The sequence below is a fragment of the Aegilops tauschii genome, chromosome 3 (genome assembly GCF_002575655.3).
Source record: "Aegilops tauschii subsp. strangulata cultivar AL8/78 chromosome 3, Aet v6.0, whole genome shotgun sequence".
Lineage (NCBI taxonomy): Eukaryota > Viridiplantae > Streptophyta > Magnoliopsida > Poales > Poaceae > Aegilops > Aegilops tauschii.
Genome location: NC_053037.3, coordinates 595,720,990 through 595,738,891, shown reverse-complemented (window position 1 = coordinate 595,738,891; position 17,902 = coordinate 595,720,990). Strand labels below are relative to the sequence as shown.

The following is a 17,902-nucleotide window of genomic DNA, read 5'->3' as shown; positions in this document are numbered from 1 at the left end:
TTCCTGTTGTTCCTTTACCATGCTACGGTTTACTTGCCCCCTTGGCGTTTGCCAATGTAGTGTATTGATATTTCCACTGACTTGCTCCACTCTGGCATTCACTAGATGTTCTATTTTTGCTAGTTATAAATTTTGGAAGGTTCTGGCATTTTGTAGTACTGACAATGCGGTAAGTATCTACAGTCAAGAACGCAAATGCAGTAATCGCAGTACTGACAACGCGGTAAGTATCTACAGTTAAGGATGCAAATGCAGTAGTACATATTTAATGAAACCTCTCATCTCCTTTGAGCACTTATCCATATTTGGTGTTTTGTACAGACAGAAAATTATAGTCTTGCGTCAGCTGGCTCAGCAAATGCATTCAAATCTGCTCAACTGAAGGGCCTGATCCACTCCTCAAAGTTGCTATGCCCTACTGCTGTTAATGTGATGTATTCTTTTTTTTTGAAAGGTTAATGTGATGTATTCTGATATATCCTTTGATGGTCCATGATAGTTGTTGGACTGCACACTGTGTCAGTAAATTGTCTGGTTCTGTTCCAGTTACAGGGGGGTTGGTGTGATTGGAGCATCAAGCTGAGCATGAGCATCCACCCTTCAGGTTGGTGAGAGCATCAAACCTTGTACCGTTGTGGCTTGTGACTGTTGGTTTCTGAGTGTTCATGCCATATATTCATGCTTGATCCATATGCCGCCTTCTCGTACCCGTTTGGAGCATTTCTTGCTGTTTATATTCAGTGCCATTTATTGTCGTATCCGTTTGGTGCGTTTCTTGTTGTTTCTATTCAGTGCCATTTATCTGGGACTATCTTTCTGGTTGCACCTGAGATGAATGAAGTACCAGGCGTGCTAAATCTTTTTGTTTGCTTGCATTGTTCCAGGGTGCAGCGTATACTCATGACAAGCCAGGAACATGATTTGAAATGGTTTGGTGGGCACCAGAAAACACCGGACCAAACTGTCGAACATTCGAAAGTTCTTCTGCCGTCTCTAGTTACCTGACATGGTATTCAATTACGTCTATTCTGCATTGTGTACCCCAGCAGGTTTGTACCATCTCTTTTACTGTCTCAATTACGCACCAAATTAGAGCAGTAGCCAACAGTGAGTTGCATTGATAACACTAGTAGATTCGCAGCAACCAACAGTTAGTTGTTTCAATGTTGCTTATTGTTTCTCAAAGTAGAATTGCTAGTGAACACATTGCAAATAGGTAGCACATGGAAATATTTACATCTGTAAGATGGACAAAGAAACGGAACCTCCTTTTGCTGATTATACAGAGAATGCGAACAAACATGAAAAGATCACACATGATTCCCAAGACATGCTCACGCTACACATGCTGTCAGTAAGAGTTTTATTGATCTTTGTCCAAGCAAGTAATACATCTGAACACTCTTGCAAGTTTGCAAGTCTCATTTTCTCAGTACTAAAATATCAGCATGAGCACAGTAGAACTATGTACACATGCACTACGCCACTACACTAACCAGCCGAGCCGGCCCAGTGAGTGAGACTGCGACCCCTAGTGGCTCTCGAGTCGCGGCTCGCTGGGCAGGTCTCTGGCACTAATATTGCAGTGGCCACCGAGTTAGAACCCCAATTATCATCATCTGCTCCAGCTCGAGCCCCAAACTGCACGTGAAGAATCGACACCGCATCATGAGTCGAATCGACAGCATACAAAGAATTTGTGCCGCATGAATGAATTCTACTGCTCCTAGTTAGCTGTTCTTGTTGCAGATAAACCTCGGTTCAGTTTCGGCAGTTTCGGCAGTAGTGTTATTTCTTCAGTTTCGTCAGAAAATAAACCGAGCCGTGACTCGGCTTAGTTGGCTAGGATTTCTCGGCGCCATGACCCGATCGCGGGATTGCACGATGCAACAGCCACGGCGCCATGACTGGCGACAAGCGGGGAGTGCTGGGATGGCATCACTCGAGACCCGGATCGCGACCTGGTTTTCCGGTTTTCGGTGAAGTTTGGAACCTCTGAATAAAAGGCAAAAACAGAAAAGCTGCAAAGGGTTCGCAGCGCAAAACTCTCTGTCTCTCTCGTGTGCTCTCTCTTCTCCAACTCCGGTGATCGCCGGTGAACTCGAGGATTGGGTCCGTCCGACAGTTATTACCTCTACAAACCTACCAGTTGCATGCTTCGCTAAGATGGTAATAAAATAAAATTGTGAATATTATTGCTTACGCACTTCATATTGTTCTTCAGTGTAGCCCCGCTCACAGGTCGTGTAGCGGATGGACTCGCAAACATAGTATCCACAGTAATTATTCCCGGGTTCCTGCCACAACCACTTTACAAGAAATAGAGGTCAATCAAACTGATAAGCAAGCATGCTAAATGGTATTGATGAAACTAGCGCTTGAATCACTAGGAGATGCGCGGAACATGCTACTATAGTACTTACTTTCGGGTGATTAAATTGCAGCTTCTTCGGCAGTCCCGGAGCTTTTGAGGTAAATTTTCTCCAAACCCTGCCAGACAAAGAAAACAATTACTTGATATCAGGAAATGAACAAAGTTGCTGATATGGTGGATAATGATCGATTTAACTTACTTCTCGAGCATTTGAGTCATGTTCGCATAGTCCTGGGGATCTTTTCGTCTCGAGTCTAAGACGGTTACTACTCCCTGCTCAAGCTTAATCTCTAGGAGAATATAGTGGAAGCTGCGCATGCATGCATAAGTCATCAATTACATTATCATAACCTGGACTAATAAGGGAAACCGAATATGCACAAGACAGTAACACTCACTTGAAGTTGTAAGGAAAGAGTATTATATCTTTGTTTTGATTTAATACCAACGATTGTAGCAAGTTGGCCTCGGCTTCTTTGGGATGTTTTTCAACCGTATATGCATCTATGAGATTTGTGTTAATGAACCCAATATCACCGATTTGTCTTTTCTTCAATTCGGCGATCTTCAATCTGCATAATATAGTGAGGATAAGTATAAATACATGCAATGAAAGAGCTGACCTATATAGAGAGACTTAATGACAGAAGTAGTACTACTTACAGACAGTAGCAAGTGATCGTTGTTTTATCGAGGGCCTTTTGATTGTAAAACTGGAAGAAATCCTCAAATGGAACATTCAGCAGATCAATTCCAACGAGGTCATGCTCCGGTTTAACTCTCAGCGTCAAAATATCCATCCCATCAGACTCTCTGCAGGTTTTCATGTATCAATCATGTAGTCTTTGCATCATCGTGCTTAGAGATCTTTCATCTTTGACGAGAGGCTTCCGGTAATGGTATTTATGTTCGTCCACCTCCATGATTTCATAATGTACATCGTCGGGCAGGTAATCTCCAAGATTTCTATAACCGGGCACCATACTCGGATCATTAGCGACGATGTCTTTTGACACCTTGAGCGGGGGGCACGATTGGTTCGCTTGTTCGCCGAGCTGGGCAATTTTTTTCCCAGCTCGTCGTTCTTTTAACCTTTTATCATTGACAGTACTTCCCGACTGCTCCGCTTCGGCATATGTCTTTGCAAGAATGCGCTCATAGTTGCCTCTCGGCGGAGACTTTGGTGGTTTTGTCAGGGCAGCCAGAGTGCGCTTTGCTTTCACCGGATCTAGCTTCTCCTCCGGAGGTGGATGTTTCTTTGCTTTCACCCCTTCAAAGAAGTTCTTCACTTCGGCTCGCACGATCTTCGCATTCTCCTCCTCGGTCCTCTCATATGGTAACTTCTCTGGAGTCTTCAGAGAAGGACCGAATCTGTATTGCCTCCCGCCTCTGGCAGCTGTACCGCTAGACGCCGGCAGAGCAGACGGAGCGGCTGCGGCTGTCTTCTTTCCTTGCTTACGAGGCGGAGGAGGACTACGACGCGCCGGAGCAGCCGCAGCGGCGGCGGGTCTCTTCCGCCCTTGCTGACGAGGTGGAGAAGGAGGAGGCTGGCTGCTCTGGCGCGCCGGCGCTGGCGGAGAAGGAGGCGGAGTGCCGTCACGCGCCGGAGAAGGAGGCTGAGTGCCCTGATCACTCGCCGGAGGAGGAGGCGGAGTGCCCTTACTCGCCGGAGCCGTCCAGTTCGGAAGCTTGATGAGCTCCTTCCGCCATAGGCATGGAGTCTTCAGAGCAGAACCCAGCCGAGTCTCCCCTTCACCGGTAGGGTGGTCAAGCTGGAGCTCCTCAAATCCCTCCGTTATTTCATCCACCATCACCCTAGCATATCCTTCTGGAATCTGCCGGCAGTGGTAGGTTGCGCCGGGTTCAGGAGGTAAAACAGAGCCAACAGCCGCCTTGACTTTGAAGTTCTGCCATTCCGCCATAAGGTGGCAATGTTGAGACTCCGTGATAGCATCCACGGGGTAGCTAGCAGGAGCCGCATGCTCCAGCTGAAGCAGCTCGGTGGAAGCCACGCTGCTTCTCCGCTGAGATGGCGGTGTAGCTTCGGGGGCAGTTTCGGCATGTCGATTGCCGTCTCGTTCCTCTAGCGTTTGAACCCTTTCGTGCAGCTTCTGAATTTGGATCTGCTCCACTTTTTTCCTCCTCTCCTGGGTTTTGTAACCGCCCGCGTCCGGAAAACCAGCCTTCCACGGAACGGAGCCTGGCGTGCCTCGTGTCCGTCCAGGGTGCTCAGCATTCCCGAGGGCCATTGTGAGCTCATTGTTCTCTCTGTCTGGAACGAACGTCCCTTCCTGCGCTGCATCGATATATTGCTAAATCTTCTTGACTGGTATTCTCAAAAGCTCGTTCGTCCAAACGCACCTCCCTGATACGGGGTCCAAGGTTCCGCCAGCCCCGAAGAACCAAGTCCGGCAACGGTCTGTCCAGTTCATTGTCTGTGGTTCGATCCCTTTTTCAAGCAGATCATTCTCAGCCTTGGCCCACTTAGGTCGGGCTTTGAGGTAGCCACCTGACCCCGTGCGATGGTGAAGCTTCTTCTTCGCAGCATTCTTCTTGTTTGTCGCTGACATCTCCTTACTCTTTTCCGATGTCTTGTGGGCCACAAATGCGGGCCAGTGATCTCTGATCTTCTCATACCGGCCGATGAATTCTGGTGTCTCTTCTTTGTCGACAAACGTTTTCAGCTCATTCTTCCACGTCCTGAATAGGTCTGCCATCTTCTTAAGAGCATGAGACTTGATTAATTGCTCTATAACTGGCTTCTCCGGATCCTCCTCTAGCGGTAGGGTGAAATTTGCCTTCAGCTCAGTCCAAAGATCATCTTTCTGCATATCATTGACATAAGACACCTCAGGGTCTTCCTTCTTAGGCTTATACCATTGGTGGATGCTGATCGGGATCTTGTCCCTAACTAGAACCCCGCACTGAGCAGCAAATGCATCCTTTGTCCGGATGGGTTCAATCGGTTGGCCGTCGCGCGCGATTGCTATGATCTCAAACCTTTCATCCGAGCGCAACTTTCTCTTCGGGCCTCGTCTCTTTACCGCAGTTGTGCTCGATCCGGAGGGCTAGAAAAAAGAAGAAAGACGAGTGTTAATTAATATGTGTACATACCAAAACAATGAATGCATCAATTAGCTAGTCAGCACAGGCTTAACTAATATATTTACCTGGCCGGACTCTGTTCGGTCACCGGAGCCGTCACCACGGGCTCCTTCTTGCACCAGCATTGGGTCACCGGAGCCATCATAATCATGTCTTTCCTCCTCCACTCTTCGATCACCGTAGCCTGCTTCTTCACCCTGTTCTTCCAGACCATCATTGTCGTTAAGATACGACAAGATATCACCTCCGGCTAAGATTATGTCCCCCAACACCTCTTCTGCTTGCTCATCTCGTCCGTGCTCCATTGTTTCTGCAAATATTACAACATGGCAATTATTACACAAACATGACAGTAGGTGGATATATTAGTGCAAACGTAGACCTAGCTTATTCCGGGTTTGGGGTGGCCTAGGCAACGCTTCAAGGGTAGGGGCGCGGCGGGAGGGGGTAGGAGACCGACATCGTTTTTTTCTAGGGTTTGGGTGTCCTCGAGAGTTTTGGTCGAGCGAGAGGGCCGGGGGGTGCTCCCGTGGTATAAGTTATCACGGTCGAGAGGGGGTATAAATATCGACCGTCCATCATGTCGAAGTTATCTGGGAGGGAGTTATATATATCGACAACGACGACATACATACACGGGAAAATAATGTTATCGGGGAGGGGGTATATCGACCCCCCCCCCCCACGTGTTGAAGTTATCGGGAGGGGGTTATATCGACAACGACGACATACATACACGGGAAAATAATGTTATCGAGGAGGGGGTATATCGACCCCCCCTCGTGTTGAAGTTATCCCCCCTCGTGTTGAAGTTATCGGGAGGGGGTAATATCGACAACGACGACATACATACACGGGAAAATAATGTTATCGGGGAGGGGGTATATCGACCCCCCCCCCACGTGTTGAAGTTATCAGGAGGGGGTTATATCGACAACGACGACATATATACACGGGGAAATAATGTTATCGGGGAGGGGGTATATCGACCCCCCCTCGTGTTGAGGTTATCCCCCCTCGTGTTGAAGTTATCGGGAGGGGTATATATCGACGGCGATAGACCCGATAAAACATAAGAAAACGAAGAAGAAATAAAAAGAGGAGAAGAAGAAAGGAATAGAGGAGAGGATTGAAGAAAAAAAAAAGAAGAAAAAAAAGAGGAGAAGAAGAAAGGAATAGAGGAGAAGAAGAATTTTTTTTCTATTTTTTCTTCTTCTCCTCTATTCCTTTCTTCTTCTCCTCTTCTTTTTCTTCTTTTTTCCTCTTCTTATTTATTTCTCCTCTTCTTCCTCTCCTCTTCTTCTTTCTTTCCTCTTCTTATTTTCTTCTTTCCTATCCTTCTTTTTCTTCTTCTTCCCTTCCTAGCTAGATACATAAAACTTTTCTAAAATTGTAACTTTTGCATATATAAAACTTTTCCATGGATCATCATTTCTCATATATATCCATTGTCATATATAAAAACTTTCTATATATGAACAAAAAACTTTCTATGAACAAAAAAACATTTGTGACATATATATTCATACATTTTGAACATCTACATACATACAATTTTTTTTGTTCACATATACATTATAGCCACATACACATGTACATCACATATGAACAAAAAATTAAACTAATAAAAAAACATATAGCCACATATGAACAAAAACATATAGCCACATACATACACATATACATTATATATATATGATAAAAAAAAATTAAACTAATAAAAAAACAGAGCCGGGGCGGCGGCTCTCACAGCGGGGGCGGCTAGGACGATGGCGACGGCGGGGGGCGGCGAGGGCGCCGGCGCGCGGGGGCGGGACGGGGCGGGGGCGGCGAGGGTGCCGGCGAGCACGCGCGGGTCGGGCAGGGGGCTCGGGGCGCCGAGGCGGCGCACGCGAGCAGGGGAGCACGAGGCGGGGCGGCGCGTGGGGGCAGGGCGACGGCGACGAGCACCGGGCGGCGACCCGTCGAGGCAAGGGCGAGGGGCGACGGCGACGAGGAGCGGGCAGCGACGACGAGCACGGGCAGCCTGGCGGCGTCGGCGGCAACTGGCGAGGGATCTGAAAATTTCCCAAGTGTTGGCTTATATAGGCACACCTTTGGTCCCGGTTGGTGGCACCAACCGGGACCAATGCCACCCTTTAGTCCCGGTTGGTGCCATCAACCGGGACCAAAGGTCCCTTTTCAGCAGCGCAAAGGGCGGGAAGCGGCGGCCTTTGGTCCCGGTTGGTGGCACCAACCGGGAGTAAAGGGGGGGCATTGGTCCCGGTTGGTGCCACGAACCGGGACCAAAGGCCTTGCGCTGCCCGCGGCCAAAAGTTTAGTCCCACCTTGCTAGTTGAGAGGGGCTCGGAGTGGTTTATAAGCCCCACTGCGGCTGCCCTCTCGAGCTCCTCTCAAATGCAGGCTTACGGGCCTAATGTCACACTGTGCTGTCTGTGGGCCTATTGGGCCTTCTGCGGGCCTGAATCCTGGCCCAGGTTGGGTTTCTAGTCGTATTCAGGCCGTGGTGGCCCAATAGGTGGCAGTTTTTTAAATTTTTTTCTAGTTTTTTGGTTCTGTTTTTTGCATTATTTATTTTCTTTTGTTTTTTGCTTTATTTTTTAATTCTTTGTGCTTTTAGGTCAGAAAATTTATAAACTTTCTGTTAGTGCCATTAGTTTTCAAATTTAAATAGTTAAAATTTGAATTCTATGAAATTTGTGTGAATCACAAGTTTGTGATTAACTTTACTATAAAAATAGTTTTTTTTTCAGTTTTTTTGTTTTGTTTTTTGCATTATTTATTTTCTTTTGTTTTTTGCTTTATTTTTTAATTCTTTTTGCTTTTAGGTCAGCAAAATTATAAACTTTCTGTTAGTGCCATTAGTTTTAGAAAAAATATAAACTTTCTATTAGTGCCATTAGTTTTCAAATTTGAATTGTTAAAATTTGAATTCTTTGAAATTTGTGTGAATCACAAGTTTGTGATTAACTTTAGTATAAAAATAGTTTTTATTCATTTTTTTTGTTTGTTTTTTGCATTATTTATTTTCTTTTGTTTTTTGCTTTATTTTTTTAATTCTTTTTGCTTTTAGGTCAGCAAAATTATAAACTGCCTGTTAGTGCCATTAGTTTTAGAAAAAATATAAACTTTCTATTAGTGCCATTAGTTCTTTATGAAAATTCTTTTTGCTGTATTTAGTTTTTTGTTTTCTTTTTTGCTATATTTATTTTGTTTTGTTTCTACTTACAACAAAAAACTTATTTATTTTATTTTGTTTCTAATTACTTATTTATTCTACTTTATGATAATTCTTTTTGCTATTAAAGTTTCTATCAAAAAAAGTTCTTTATGAAAATTCTTTTTGCTTTTAATGATTAAAAATAAAAAAGAGGCGCAATGCTCGTTGATTTGCTTCAAGCCTTTCGGAATAGTGTAGACTGCACTGCACATAGCTCGATGCAGTCTACCTTATTCCTCAAGGCTTGAAGCTAAGCAACGTGAGCATTGCGCCTCTTCTTCATCGTCTCTGCACTCAGAGCTTATAAACCGCTCCTAGTGCCTCTCAGCTAGCGAGGTGGGACTAAAAAACTGCTTAGTAAGAAACTCTAGTACCGGTTCGTGCCACGAACAGGTACTAAAGGTGCTCGTGGGGCCACAGCCTCATTAGTACCGGTTCGTGGCACCAACAGGGACCAAAGGGTGGAATTGGTCCCGGTTCGTGCCACCAACCGGGACCAATGGCCTTGCACAGCGGCGTGGTGGTGAGTTTAGTCCCACCTGGCTAGCTAAGAGAGAGCCGCACCTGTTTATAAGGTGCGGTGCGCCTGAGCTGTCGAGCTCCTCTCTAAAGTAGGCTTACGGGCCTAACCTCTCTGTACATGCCTGTGGGCCTACTGGGCCTTCTGCGGGCCTGAATCCTGGCCCATGGATGGGTTTCTAATCGTATTCAGGCCGTGGTGGCCCAGTAGGTGGCATAATTTTTAATTTTTGGCCTGTTATTTTTCATGCATTGACTAATTATTTTGAGCTATAAGACCCTAAAATTGAAAAGCATTTCAAATGAACTCTGAAAAGGTTGAAAGTTGGCATGGTATCATCATTTCATCCACATAGCATGTGCAAAAAAGTTGAGAGGGTTACAGCAAAAACTAGATGCACTTCTTGTACAAAACGGACAATGGTATCATACTCGTCTATTACAAAGTTGGCATGGTATCATCATAATAGTTGCGGGAGAAAGTCTTCACTTTTTCTTCGCTTGTGTCATTTGCTTATTGCCCCGTAACCATGGATAATCTTCATCGTTTATCAGGATGCTTGGGTCAGCCTTGACTTTGAAGGGAGGAATTTCATGAAACTTTTCATAATCTTCAGACATGTCTGTCTTGCCCTCCACTCCCACAATGTCCCTTTTTCCTGAAAGAACTATGTGGCGCTTTGGCTCATCGTATGATGTATTCGCTTCCTTATCTTTTCTTTTCCTCGGTCTGGTAGACATGTCCTTCACATAGATAACCTGTGCCACATCATTGGCTAGGACGAACGGTTCGTCAGTGTACCCAAGATTGTTCAGATCCACTGTTGTCATTCCGTACTGTGGGTCTACCTGTACCCCGCCTCCTGACAGATTGACCCATTTGCACTTAAACAAAGGGACCTTAAAATCATGTCCGTAGTCAAGTTCCCATATGTCCATTATGTAACCATAATATGTGTCCTTTCCACTCTCGGTTGCTGCATCAAAGCGGACACCGCTGTTTTGGTTGGTGCTCTTTTGATCTTGGGCGATCGTGTAAAATGTATTCCCATTTATCTCGTATCCTTTGTAAGTCAATACAGTCGAAGTTGGTCCCCTGGACAACGAGTACAACTCATCACAAACAGTGGTGTCACCTCCGAGACGTGTTTCCAACCAACTGCTGAAAGTTCTGATGTGTTCACATGTAATCCAGTCGTCACACTGCTCCGGGCGTTTGGAGCGCAGACTGTTCTTGTGTTCATCGACATACGGGGTCACCAAGGTAGAGTTTTGTAGAACTGTGTAGTGTGCTTGAGACCAAGAATATCCGTCCCTGCATATTATTGAGTCCCCTCCAAGCGTGCCTTTTCCAGTCAGTCTCCCCTCATACCGCGATTTAGGGAGACCTATCTTCTTAAGGCCAGGAATGAAGTCAACACAAAACCCAATGACATCCTCTGTTTGATGGCCCATGGAGATGCTTCCTTCTGGCCTAGCGCGGTTACGGACATATTTCTTTAGGACTCCCATGAACCTCTCAAAGGGGAACATATTGTGTAGAAATACGGGCCTCAGAATGACAATCCCGTCGACTAGATGAACTAGGACGTGCGTCATGATATTGAAGAAGGATGGTGGGAACACCAGCTCGAAACTGACAAGACATTGCGCCACATCACTCCTTAGCCTTGGTATGATTTCTGGATCGATCACCTTCTGAGAGATTGCATTGAGGAATGCACATAGCTTCACAATGGCTAATCGGACGTTTTCCGGTAGAAGCCCCCTCAATGCAACCGGAAGCAGTTGCGTCATAATCACGTGGCAGTCATGAGACTTTAGGTTCTGAAACTTTTTCTCTGGCATATTTATTATTCCCTTTATATTCGACGAGAAGCCAGTCGGGACCTTCATACTGAGCAGGCATTCAAAGAAGATTTCTTTCTCTTCTTTCATAAGAGCGTAGCTGGCAGGACCTTCATACTGCTTCGGAGGCATGCCGTCTTTTTCGTGCAAACGTTGCAGGTCCTCCCGTGCCTCAGGTGTATCTTTTGTCTTCCCATACACGCCCAAGAAGCCTAGCAGGTTCACGCAAAGGTTCTTCGTCACGTGCATCACGTCGATCGAAGAGCGGACCTCTAGCTCTTTCCAGTAGGGTAGGTCCCAAATATAGATTTCTTCTTCCACATGGGTGCGTGTCCCTCAGCGTCATTCGGAACAGCTAGTCCGCCGGGACCCTTTACAAAGATTACGTGTAAATCATTGACCATAGCAAGTACGTGATCACCGGTACGCATGGCGGGCTTCTTCCGGTGATCTGCCTCGCCTTTGAAATGCTTGCCTTTCTTTCGACATTGATGGTTGGTCGGAAGAAATCGACGATGGCCCAGGTACACATTCTTCCTGCATTTGTCCAGGTATATACTTTCAGTGTCATCTAAATAGTGCGTGCATGCGTGGTATCCCTTGTTTGTCTGTCCTGAAAGGTTACTGAGAGCGGGCCAATCGTTGATGGTTACAAACAGCAACGCGTGCAGGTTAAATTCCTCCTGTTTGTGCTCATCCCACGTACGTACACCGTTTCCATTCCACAGCTGTAAAAGTTCTTCAACTAATGGCCTTAGGTACACATCAATGTCGTTGCCGGGTTGCTTAGGGCCTTGGATGAGAACTGGCATCATAATGAACTTCCGCTTCATGCACATCCAAGGAGGAAGGTTATACATACATAGAGTCACGGGCGAGGTGTTGTGATTGCTGCTCTGCTCCCCGAAAGGATTAATGCCATCTGCGCTTAAACCAAACCATCCGTTCCTTGGGTCAGCTGCAAACTCAACCCAGTACTTTCTCTCGATTTTTCTCCACTGCGACCCGTCGGCGGGTGCTCTCAACTTCCCGTCTTTCTTACGGTCCTCACTGTGCCATCGCATCAACTTGTCATGCTCTTCGTTTCTGAACAGACGTTTCAACCGTGGTATTATAGGAGCATACCACATCACCTTCGCAGGAACCCTCTTCCTGGGGGGCTCGCCGTCAACATCACGAGGGTCATCTCGTCTGATCTTATACCGCAATGCACCGCATACCGGGCATGCGTTCAGATCCTTGTACGCACCGCGGTAGAGGATGCAGTCATTAGGGCATGCATGTATCTTCTGCACCTCCAATCCTAGAGGGCATACGACCTTCTTTGCTGCGTATGTACTGTCGGGCAATTCGTTATCCTTTGGAAGCTTCTTCTTCAATATTTTCAATAGCTTCTCAAATCCTTTGTCAGGCACAGCATTCTCTGCCTTCCACTGCAGTAATTCCAGTACGGTACCGAGCTTTGTGTTGCCATCTTCGCAATTGGGGTACAACCCTTTTTTGTGATCCTCTAACATGCGATCGAACTTCAGCTTCTCCTTTTGACTTTCGCATTGCGTCCTTGCATCGGCTATGACCCGGCGGAGATCATCATCATCGGGCACTGGTTCCTCTTGATCTTCAGCAGCTTCCCCCCTTGCAGCATCATTGGGCACATCGTCTGGTTCCTCTTGATCTTCAGCAGCTTCCCCCGTTGCAGCATCACCGTATTCAGGGGGCACATAGTTGTCATCGTCCTCTTCTTCTTCGCCGTCTTCCATCATAACCCCTATTTCTCCGTGCCTCGTCCAAACATTATAGTGTGGCATGAAACCCTTGTAAAGTAGGTGGGTGTGAAGGATTTTCCGGTCAGAGTAAGACTTCGTATTCCCACATATAGGGCATGGACAACACATAAAACCATTCTGCTTGTTTGCCTCAGCCACTTCGAGAAAATCATGCACGCCCTTAATGTACTCGGAGGTGTGTCTGTCACCGTACATCCATTGCCGGTTCATCTGCGTGCATTATATATAATTAAGTGTGTCAAAAACCATTACAGAACATCATGAATAGATAATTAAGTGACCAAATTAATAGAAGTTCATCATCACATTAAAACCAAAGTACATACATAGTTCTCATCTAACAACATATATATAGCTCTCCAGAGCATCTAATTAATTAAACCATACATTGAAACTATGTAAAACATTTCAATGCGAAAACAAATGCGATCATAATCGCAACCAAGGTAACAATTGATCCAACGGCATAATGATACCAAGCCTTGGTATGAATGGCATATTTTCTAATCTTTCTAATCTTCAAGCGCATTGCATCCATCTTGATCTTGTGATCATCGACGACATCCGCAACATGCAACTCCAATATCATCTTCTCCTCCTCAATTTTTTTTTCCTTCAAATAATTGTTTTCTTCTTCAACTAAATTTAACCTCTCGACAATAGGGTCGGTTAGAATTTCCGGTTCAACCACCTCCTAGATAAATAAAATCTATGTCACGTTGGTCGGTATATTTGTCATAAACAATAAATGAACCAAATAGTTATAAAAAGATAATATATACCACATTCGAATCATAGACAGGACGAGGGCCGATGAGGGCCGACGGGGGCAGATACCAAAACCATCGCACTATGTAATAAGAAGGAATAATAAAAGTAACAAAATTAGACAAGTAACTATCTAAAGTAAGAATTTTTTTCTTTCAGAAAGAAGATAAGAACAAGAGGCTCACCACGGTGGTGCTGGCGACGAGATCGGCGCGAGCGATCGACGGCGGTGAAGACGGGGACGGGACGTGACGGACCGCTAAACCTAGACAAATCTCGGGGAAAATGGAGCTCGGAGGTCGAGTTTCGAGAGGACAAAGATTAACTAGTGTGGCTAAGACATTTCATCGAACACCTCATGTGCATAGGAGGTGAGGTAGAGCACCCAAATGCCTTCCCCTCGCCGGCCAGAAAAAATAGAGCACTCTGGAGTGCTCTGCTGTGGCGATGGGGTATATATAGGGAACTCATTGGTCCCGGTTCGTGGCACCAACCGGGACTAAAGGCCTTTGGTCCTGGTTGGTGCCACGAACCGGGACCAATGCCCCCTTTAGTCCCGGTTGGTGGCACCAACCGGGACCAAAGGCCTTGTGCTGGAACTGGCGCAGTGCGGTGGGATGTTTAGTCCCACCCGCTAGCCGAGAGGCTTCGACAGTGGTTTATAAGCGCAGCTGCGCTGACCACTTCGAGCTCCTCTCAAATGCAGGCTTACGGGCCTATTCTGTCACTCTTTGCCTGTGGGGCCTACTGGGCCTTCTGCGGGCCTGAATCCTGGCCCATGGATGGGTTTCTAGTCGTATTCAGGCCGTGGTGGCCCAGTAGGTGGCATAATTTTTTTCCTCTATTTTTTTTCTCTTTTGCTTTATTTGTTTTGTTTTGTTTGTACTTACAACAAAAAACTTATTTATTTTATTTCTAATTACTTATGTATTTTACTTTAATTATTTTATTTTTATTTATTTTACTGCTGCTATTTTTATTTAGGACCGGCCCTTTAGTCCCGGTTTGTGGTATGAACCGGGACTAAAGGGTGGTGGGCCAGGAGCGTGGCCCTTTGGTCCCGGTTTGTCCCACCATCCGGGACCAAAGGGGCCGGACGAACCGGGACCAATGCCCCCACGAGGCCCGGCAGGCCCCTGGCCGCACGAACCGGGACCAATGCTCACATTAGTCCCGGTTCGTGACTGAACCGGGACTAATGTGAATATTGCCCTGTGACCAAAGCCCAATTTTCTAGTAGTGATTGATAAGATAATGAGCAATTGTACAAAAAAAATGCCAAATGGCAAGGAAAGGATAATTATTAGAGGTAGTCTATACAAATGTTGTAGCAATGTTAGTTAGCATCATAAGTAAATTCTTGAGCTTTACAAAATACAACAAAACAGTTCATACCAGCAAGTAAAAAACAGGAGCCATCATTCTACATCAGTACATAAGTTCAAAATAAAGCCAGGTAGTTCATACCTTAAATTGTAAAAATAGGTGTTACAGCAGTTGGAAACAATGCTATGGAAACATAGATAGTGCTAGCAATCAACAAATATGTACTGTGCTTGTAGATGATCATTTCGGAGAACTCCTACTTCCTCTCTCGATGTACTATTCATGCTCCTCCTGGCGAGTAGACTTCGTATCTAATCGTTGAACAAAGACTTAAGCAGATCAGCACAAACCAAGCAGACCATCTTGCAAAAGTTAGGAAATTTGCACCTTGTCATGCACCAAATACCAACATGATTTCCACTTGAATGTAAAATTTAGACTTAGCATTGCCATTCCAGTTTGGAAATACCATCGATCTCTCACGGTTCTGAGCTTCTAATTATTATTATTTTCACAAAGCTACCACCTAAATAACAATTCAGACAATGAACTCTAACATCATGTGAAAGTACATGAGATGACAAAATAATAAAATGATTGATCCATGTACGTTAGGAGCTAGGCGCAAATGAATATTGCCAGACCTGCAAACAAAACAACTTGAGAAGCACCACTATTTGAAACCACAAAAGGCATCCAGAAATAGAGACAGGAAGCTCCAAAATCCTGAAACAACACACCCAGAAATGGAAGTGCAAAATTCACCCGATCGTTTACAATATACTATTTCTTAGAACATGACAAATGCTTCTCATATTTAGTTTGTTACCCCACATAAATTCGAACTTCGGTTATTCTGTTCAGGCATACAACCAAGAGCTGAAAGAAGTAAACCCTATAGTATGAAAATATTGCAGATTCGAAAGCACATCCCATATTTTTTCATACGAATTATAGACATGAACTTTAACTATTTTATTTAAGCGTATGAACAGGATAAATCTATGGCCAAAATAAGCCTAAAAAATCAACAGCCCGAGACACCGCATATTAGAATCTTCCCCTGTTTATCTTTGAGATACTGACTCACACAATATTTCCTCCCTATTTTTGCAGTATCAAAGTAAAAGATGGAACTAATTATGAATTACTACAGTGAGTTACAATTCCAGTATACACACACATACACAAGACTTATTCCCTGAGTATGGAATGCATACGAATGAAAAGTACTCAAGGCCATTCTCCCGAAAGGGAGACTAAAATCACTTGATCTGTACATGGGCAATAGTTCATTTTCTTGACTGTTGCATGATTCTTCTTATTAACCCAGTCAAGCAAGCACACTGACAAAGAATTTTGTATGAATATCCTCAAAAGCATTCTGCATAAGCAGGTTCATTTGTCAACATATTTTCTTTTGGTCTTGCAAGCAAATATCTAAAATGTTCGTCTATTCAAAAAGGGTTCCTACAAACTTTAAAAATCCCAAGACTTTTACAAAGCAAGTTGGTAACTTCCGGCTAACCTTGATAAGTGGATGCATCTTGTTTTTGGAGGATGCAGGCCCAGGTGAACCTTGGTCGAGAATCTCATTGGCATCCATGGCGGCCAGAGCTTTTGCTTGTCCAGAGAAGGGGCTGCATGGGAAAAGAGGGATTGAACTCAGTGGCAAGAGAAAAGAAAGAATCATAAGAGATAAGTATGGCTCGAGGTACCAACCTTCCGCGTGACGATGTCTCCTCTGATACCGCCGCTGAATGCTTGACCTTGGGTAGAAGGGGATGTTAGCTACTTGGCTTGAACCTATCCTGTAGAAAAAACACGGTATAGCTTTACATAACTGAATACATGATAAGTACATATGGGGTAGCCTTACATCACTGAATCAATAGTTCACACATTCAAACACATACTACATAGAATCTTCCTTACATACCATATTGGGCAAAGGAGAATATTAAGTATGATGGCAACTAATTATATTCAACCACAAAACCATAAGATGATATTAACTACACATGTATCCTTGGGTTTCCTGCTTGGCTCGTAAAGAATACAACGAAGCACAATTTAGACAACTACCATGCCATGACCGCACCCTCCTCCGCGCGCGCTCCCCGCCCGTCGTGCACCCCGACGCCCTCACCGTGTTCTGCCCGACGCTAAGCCCATCCGAGTCGTCGGCAGCCCTGGTCAACGAGATCTTCGTCCTCTCCAAGGACCAGGTGGCCGCTCTCAAGCGCGCCTGCGCCGGCGGCGGAGTCGGGCGCGTGAGCACCTTCTGCGCCCTGAGCGCCCACGTGTGGCGGTGCCTGTGCGTGGCCCGCCGGCTGCCTCCGGACGCCACGACGCGCCTCACCTTCACGGCGAACGTCCGGCGCAGCCTGAGGCCGCCGCTCCCCGACAGGTACTTCGGCAACGGGATCATCATGGTGGGCACCGCGGGCAAAGTGGGGGAGATCCGCTCGGAGGAGCTGGCCTCCGTCGCCGGCCGGATCAGCGGCACCGTCCGCCGGGTAGACGACGAGGTGGTGCGCTCGGTGATCGACTACGTGGAGATGGTCGGCCGGCCAGTGATGCATGCGGGAAGCATGCCGGAGACGGAGCTGATGGTGGTCAGCTGGCTGGGCATGCCTATGTACGAGGCGGGCTTCAGGTGGGGGAAGCCGCGGGCGATGCAGCTCGCCGCGCAGTAGCGCGACGGGTTTTTCCACACGGCGTCGGCGGGCAGGACCCACAAGGCAGTGTCCGCATCCTCTCGTCCATGGACACTGCACTTCGCGACGACTTCCGGCGCCTGCTGTACGCCCACATTTGATCATGCCCCATTCCATCCATTCAGTACGGCTTCAGCTGTATCTATTCAAAATTATTATCTTCTTATATACGTGTTTGGCTACAAATTTAAAGAATTTATTTTGAGGAATTTAATGAATAATTAACATTACGGAA

General features: G+C 45.8%; 1 protein-coding gene and 1 long non-coding RNA gene across 2 annotated transcripts; one reads left to right on the top strand and one right to left on the bottom strand.

The window, feature by feature from the left end:
- Positions 1 to 14,322: 14,322 nt before the first annotated feature.
- Positions 14,323 to 16,778, bottom strand: LOC123497753 (uncharacterized). The gene is made up of 3 exons (XR_006671487.2): positions 16,670 to 16,778; positions 16,476 to 16,587; positions 14,323 to 15,258 (listed from the first exon to the last, which is right to left on the bottom strand). It is a non-coding gene; the product is annotated as an uncharacterized lncRNA (long non-coding RNA).
- Positions 16,779 to 16,968: 190 nt separating this feature from the next.
- On the top strand, positions 16,969 to 17,646 carry LOC109746969 (putrescine hydroxycinnamoyltransferase 1-like). The gene has a single exon (XM_073495714.1). The coding sequence runs from the start codon at positions 16,969 to 16,971 to the stop codon at positions 17,644 to 17,646; it is 678 nt and encodes a 225-aa protein (XP_073351815.1).
- Positions 17,647 to 17,902: the final 256 nt, after the last annotated feature.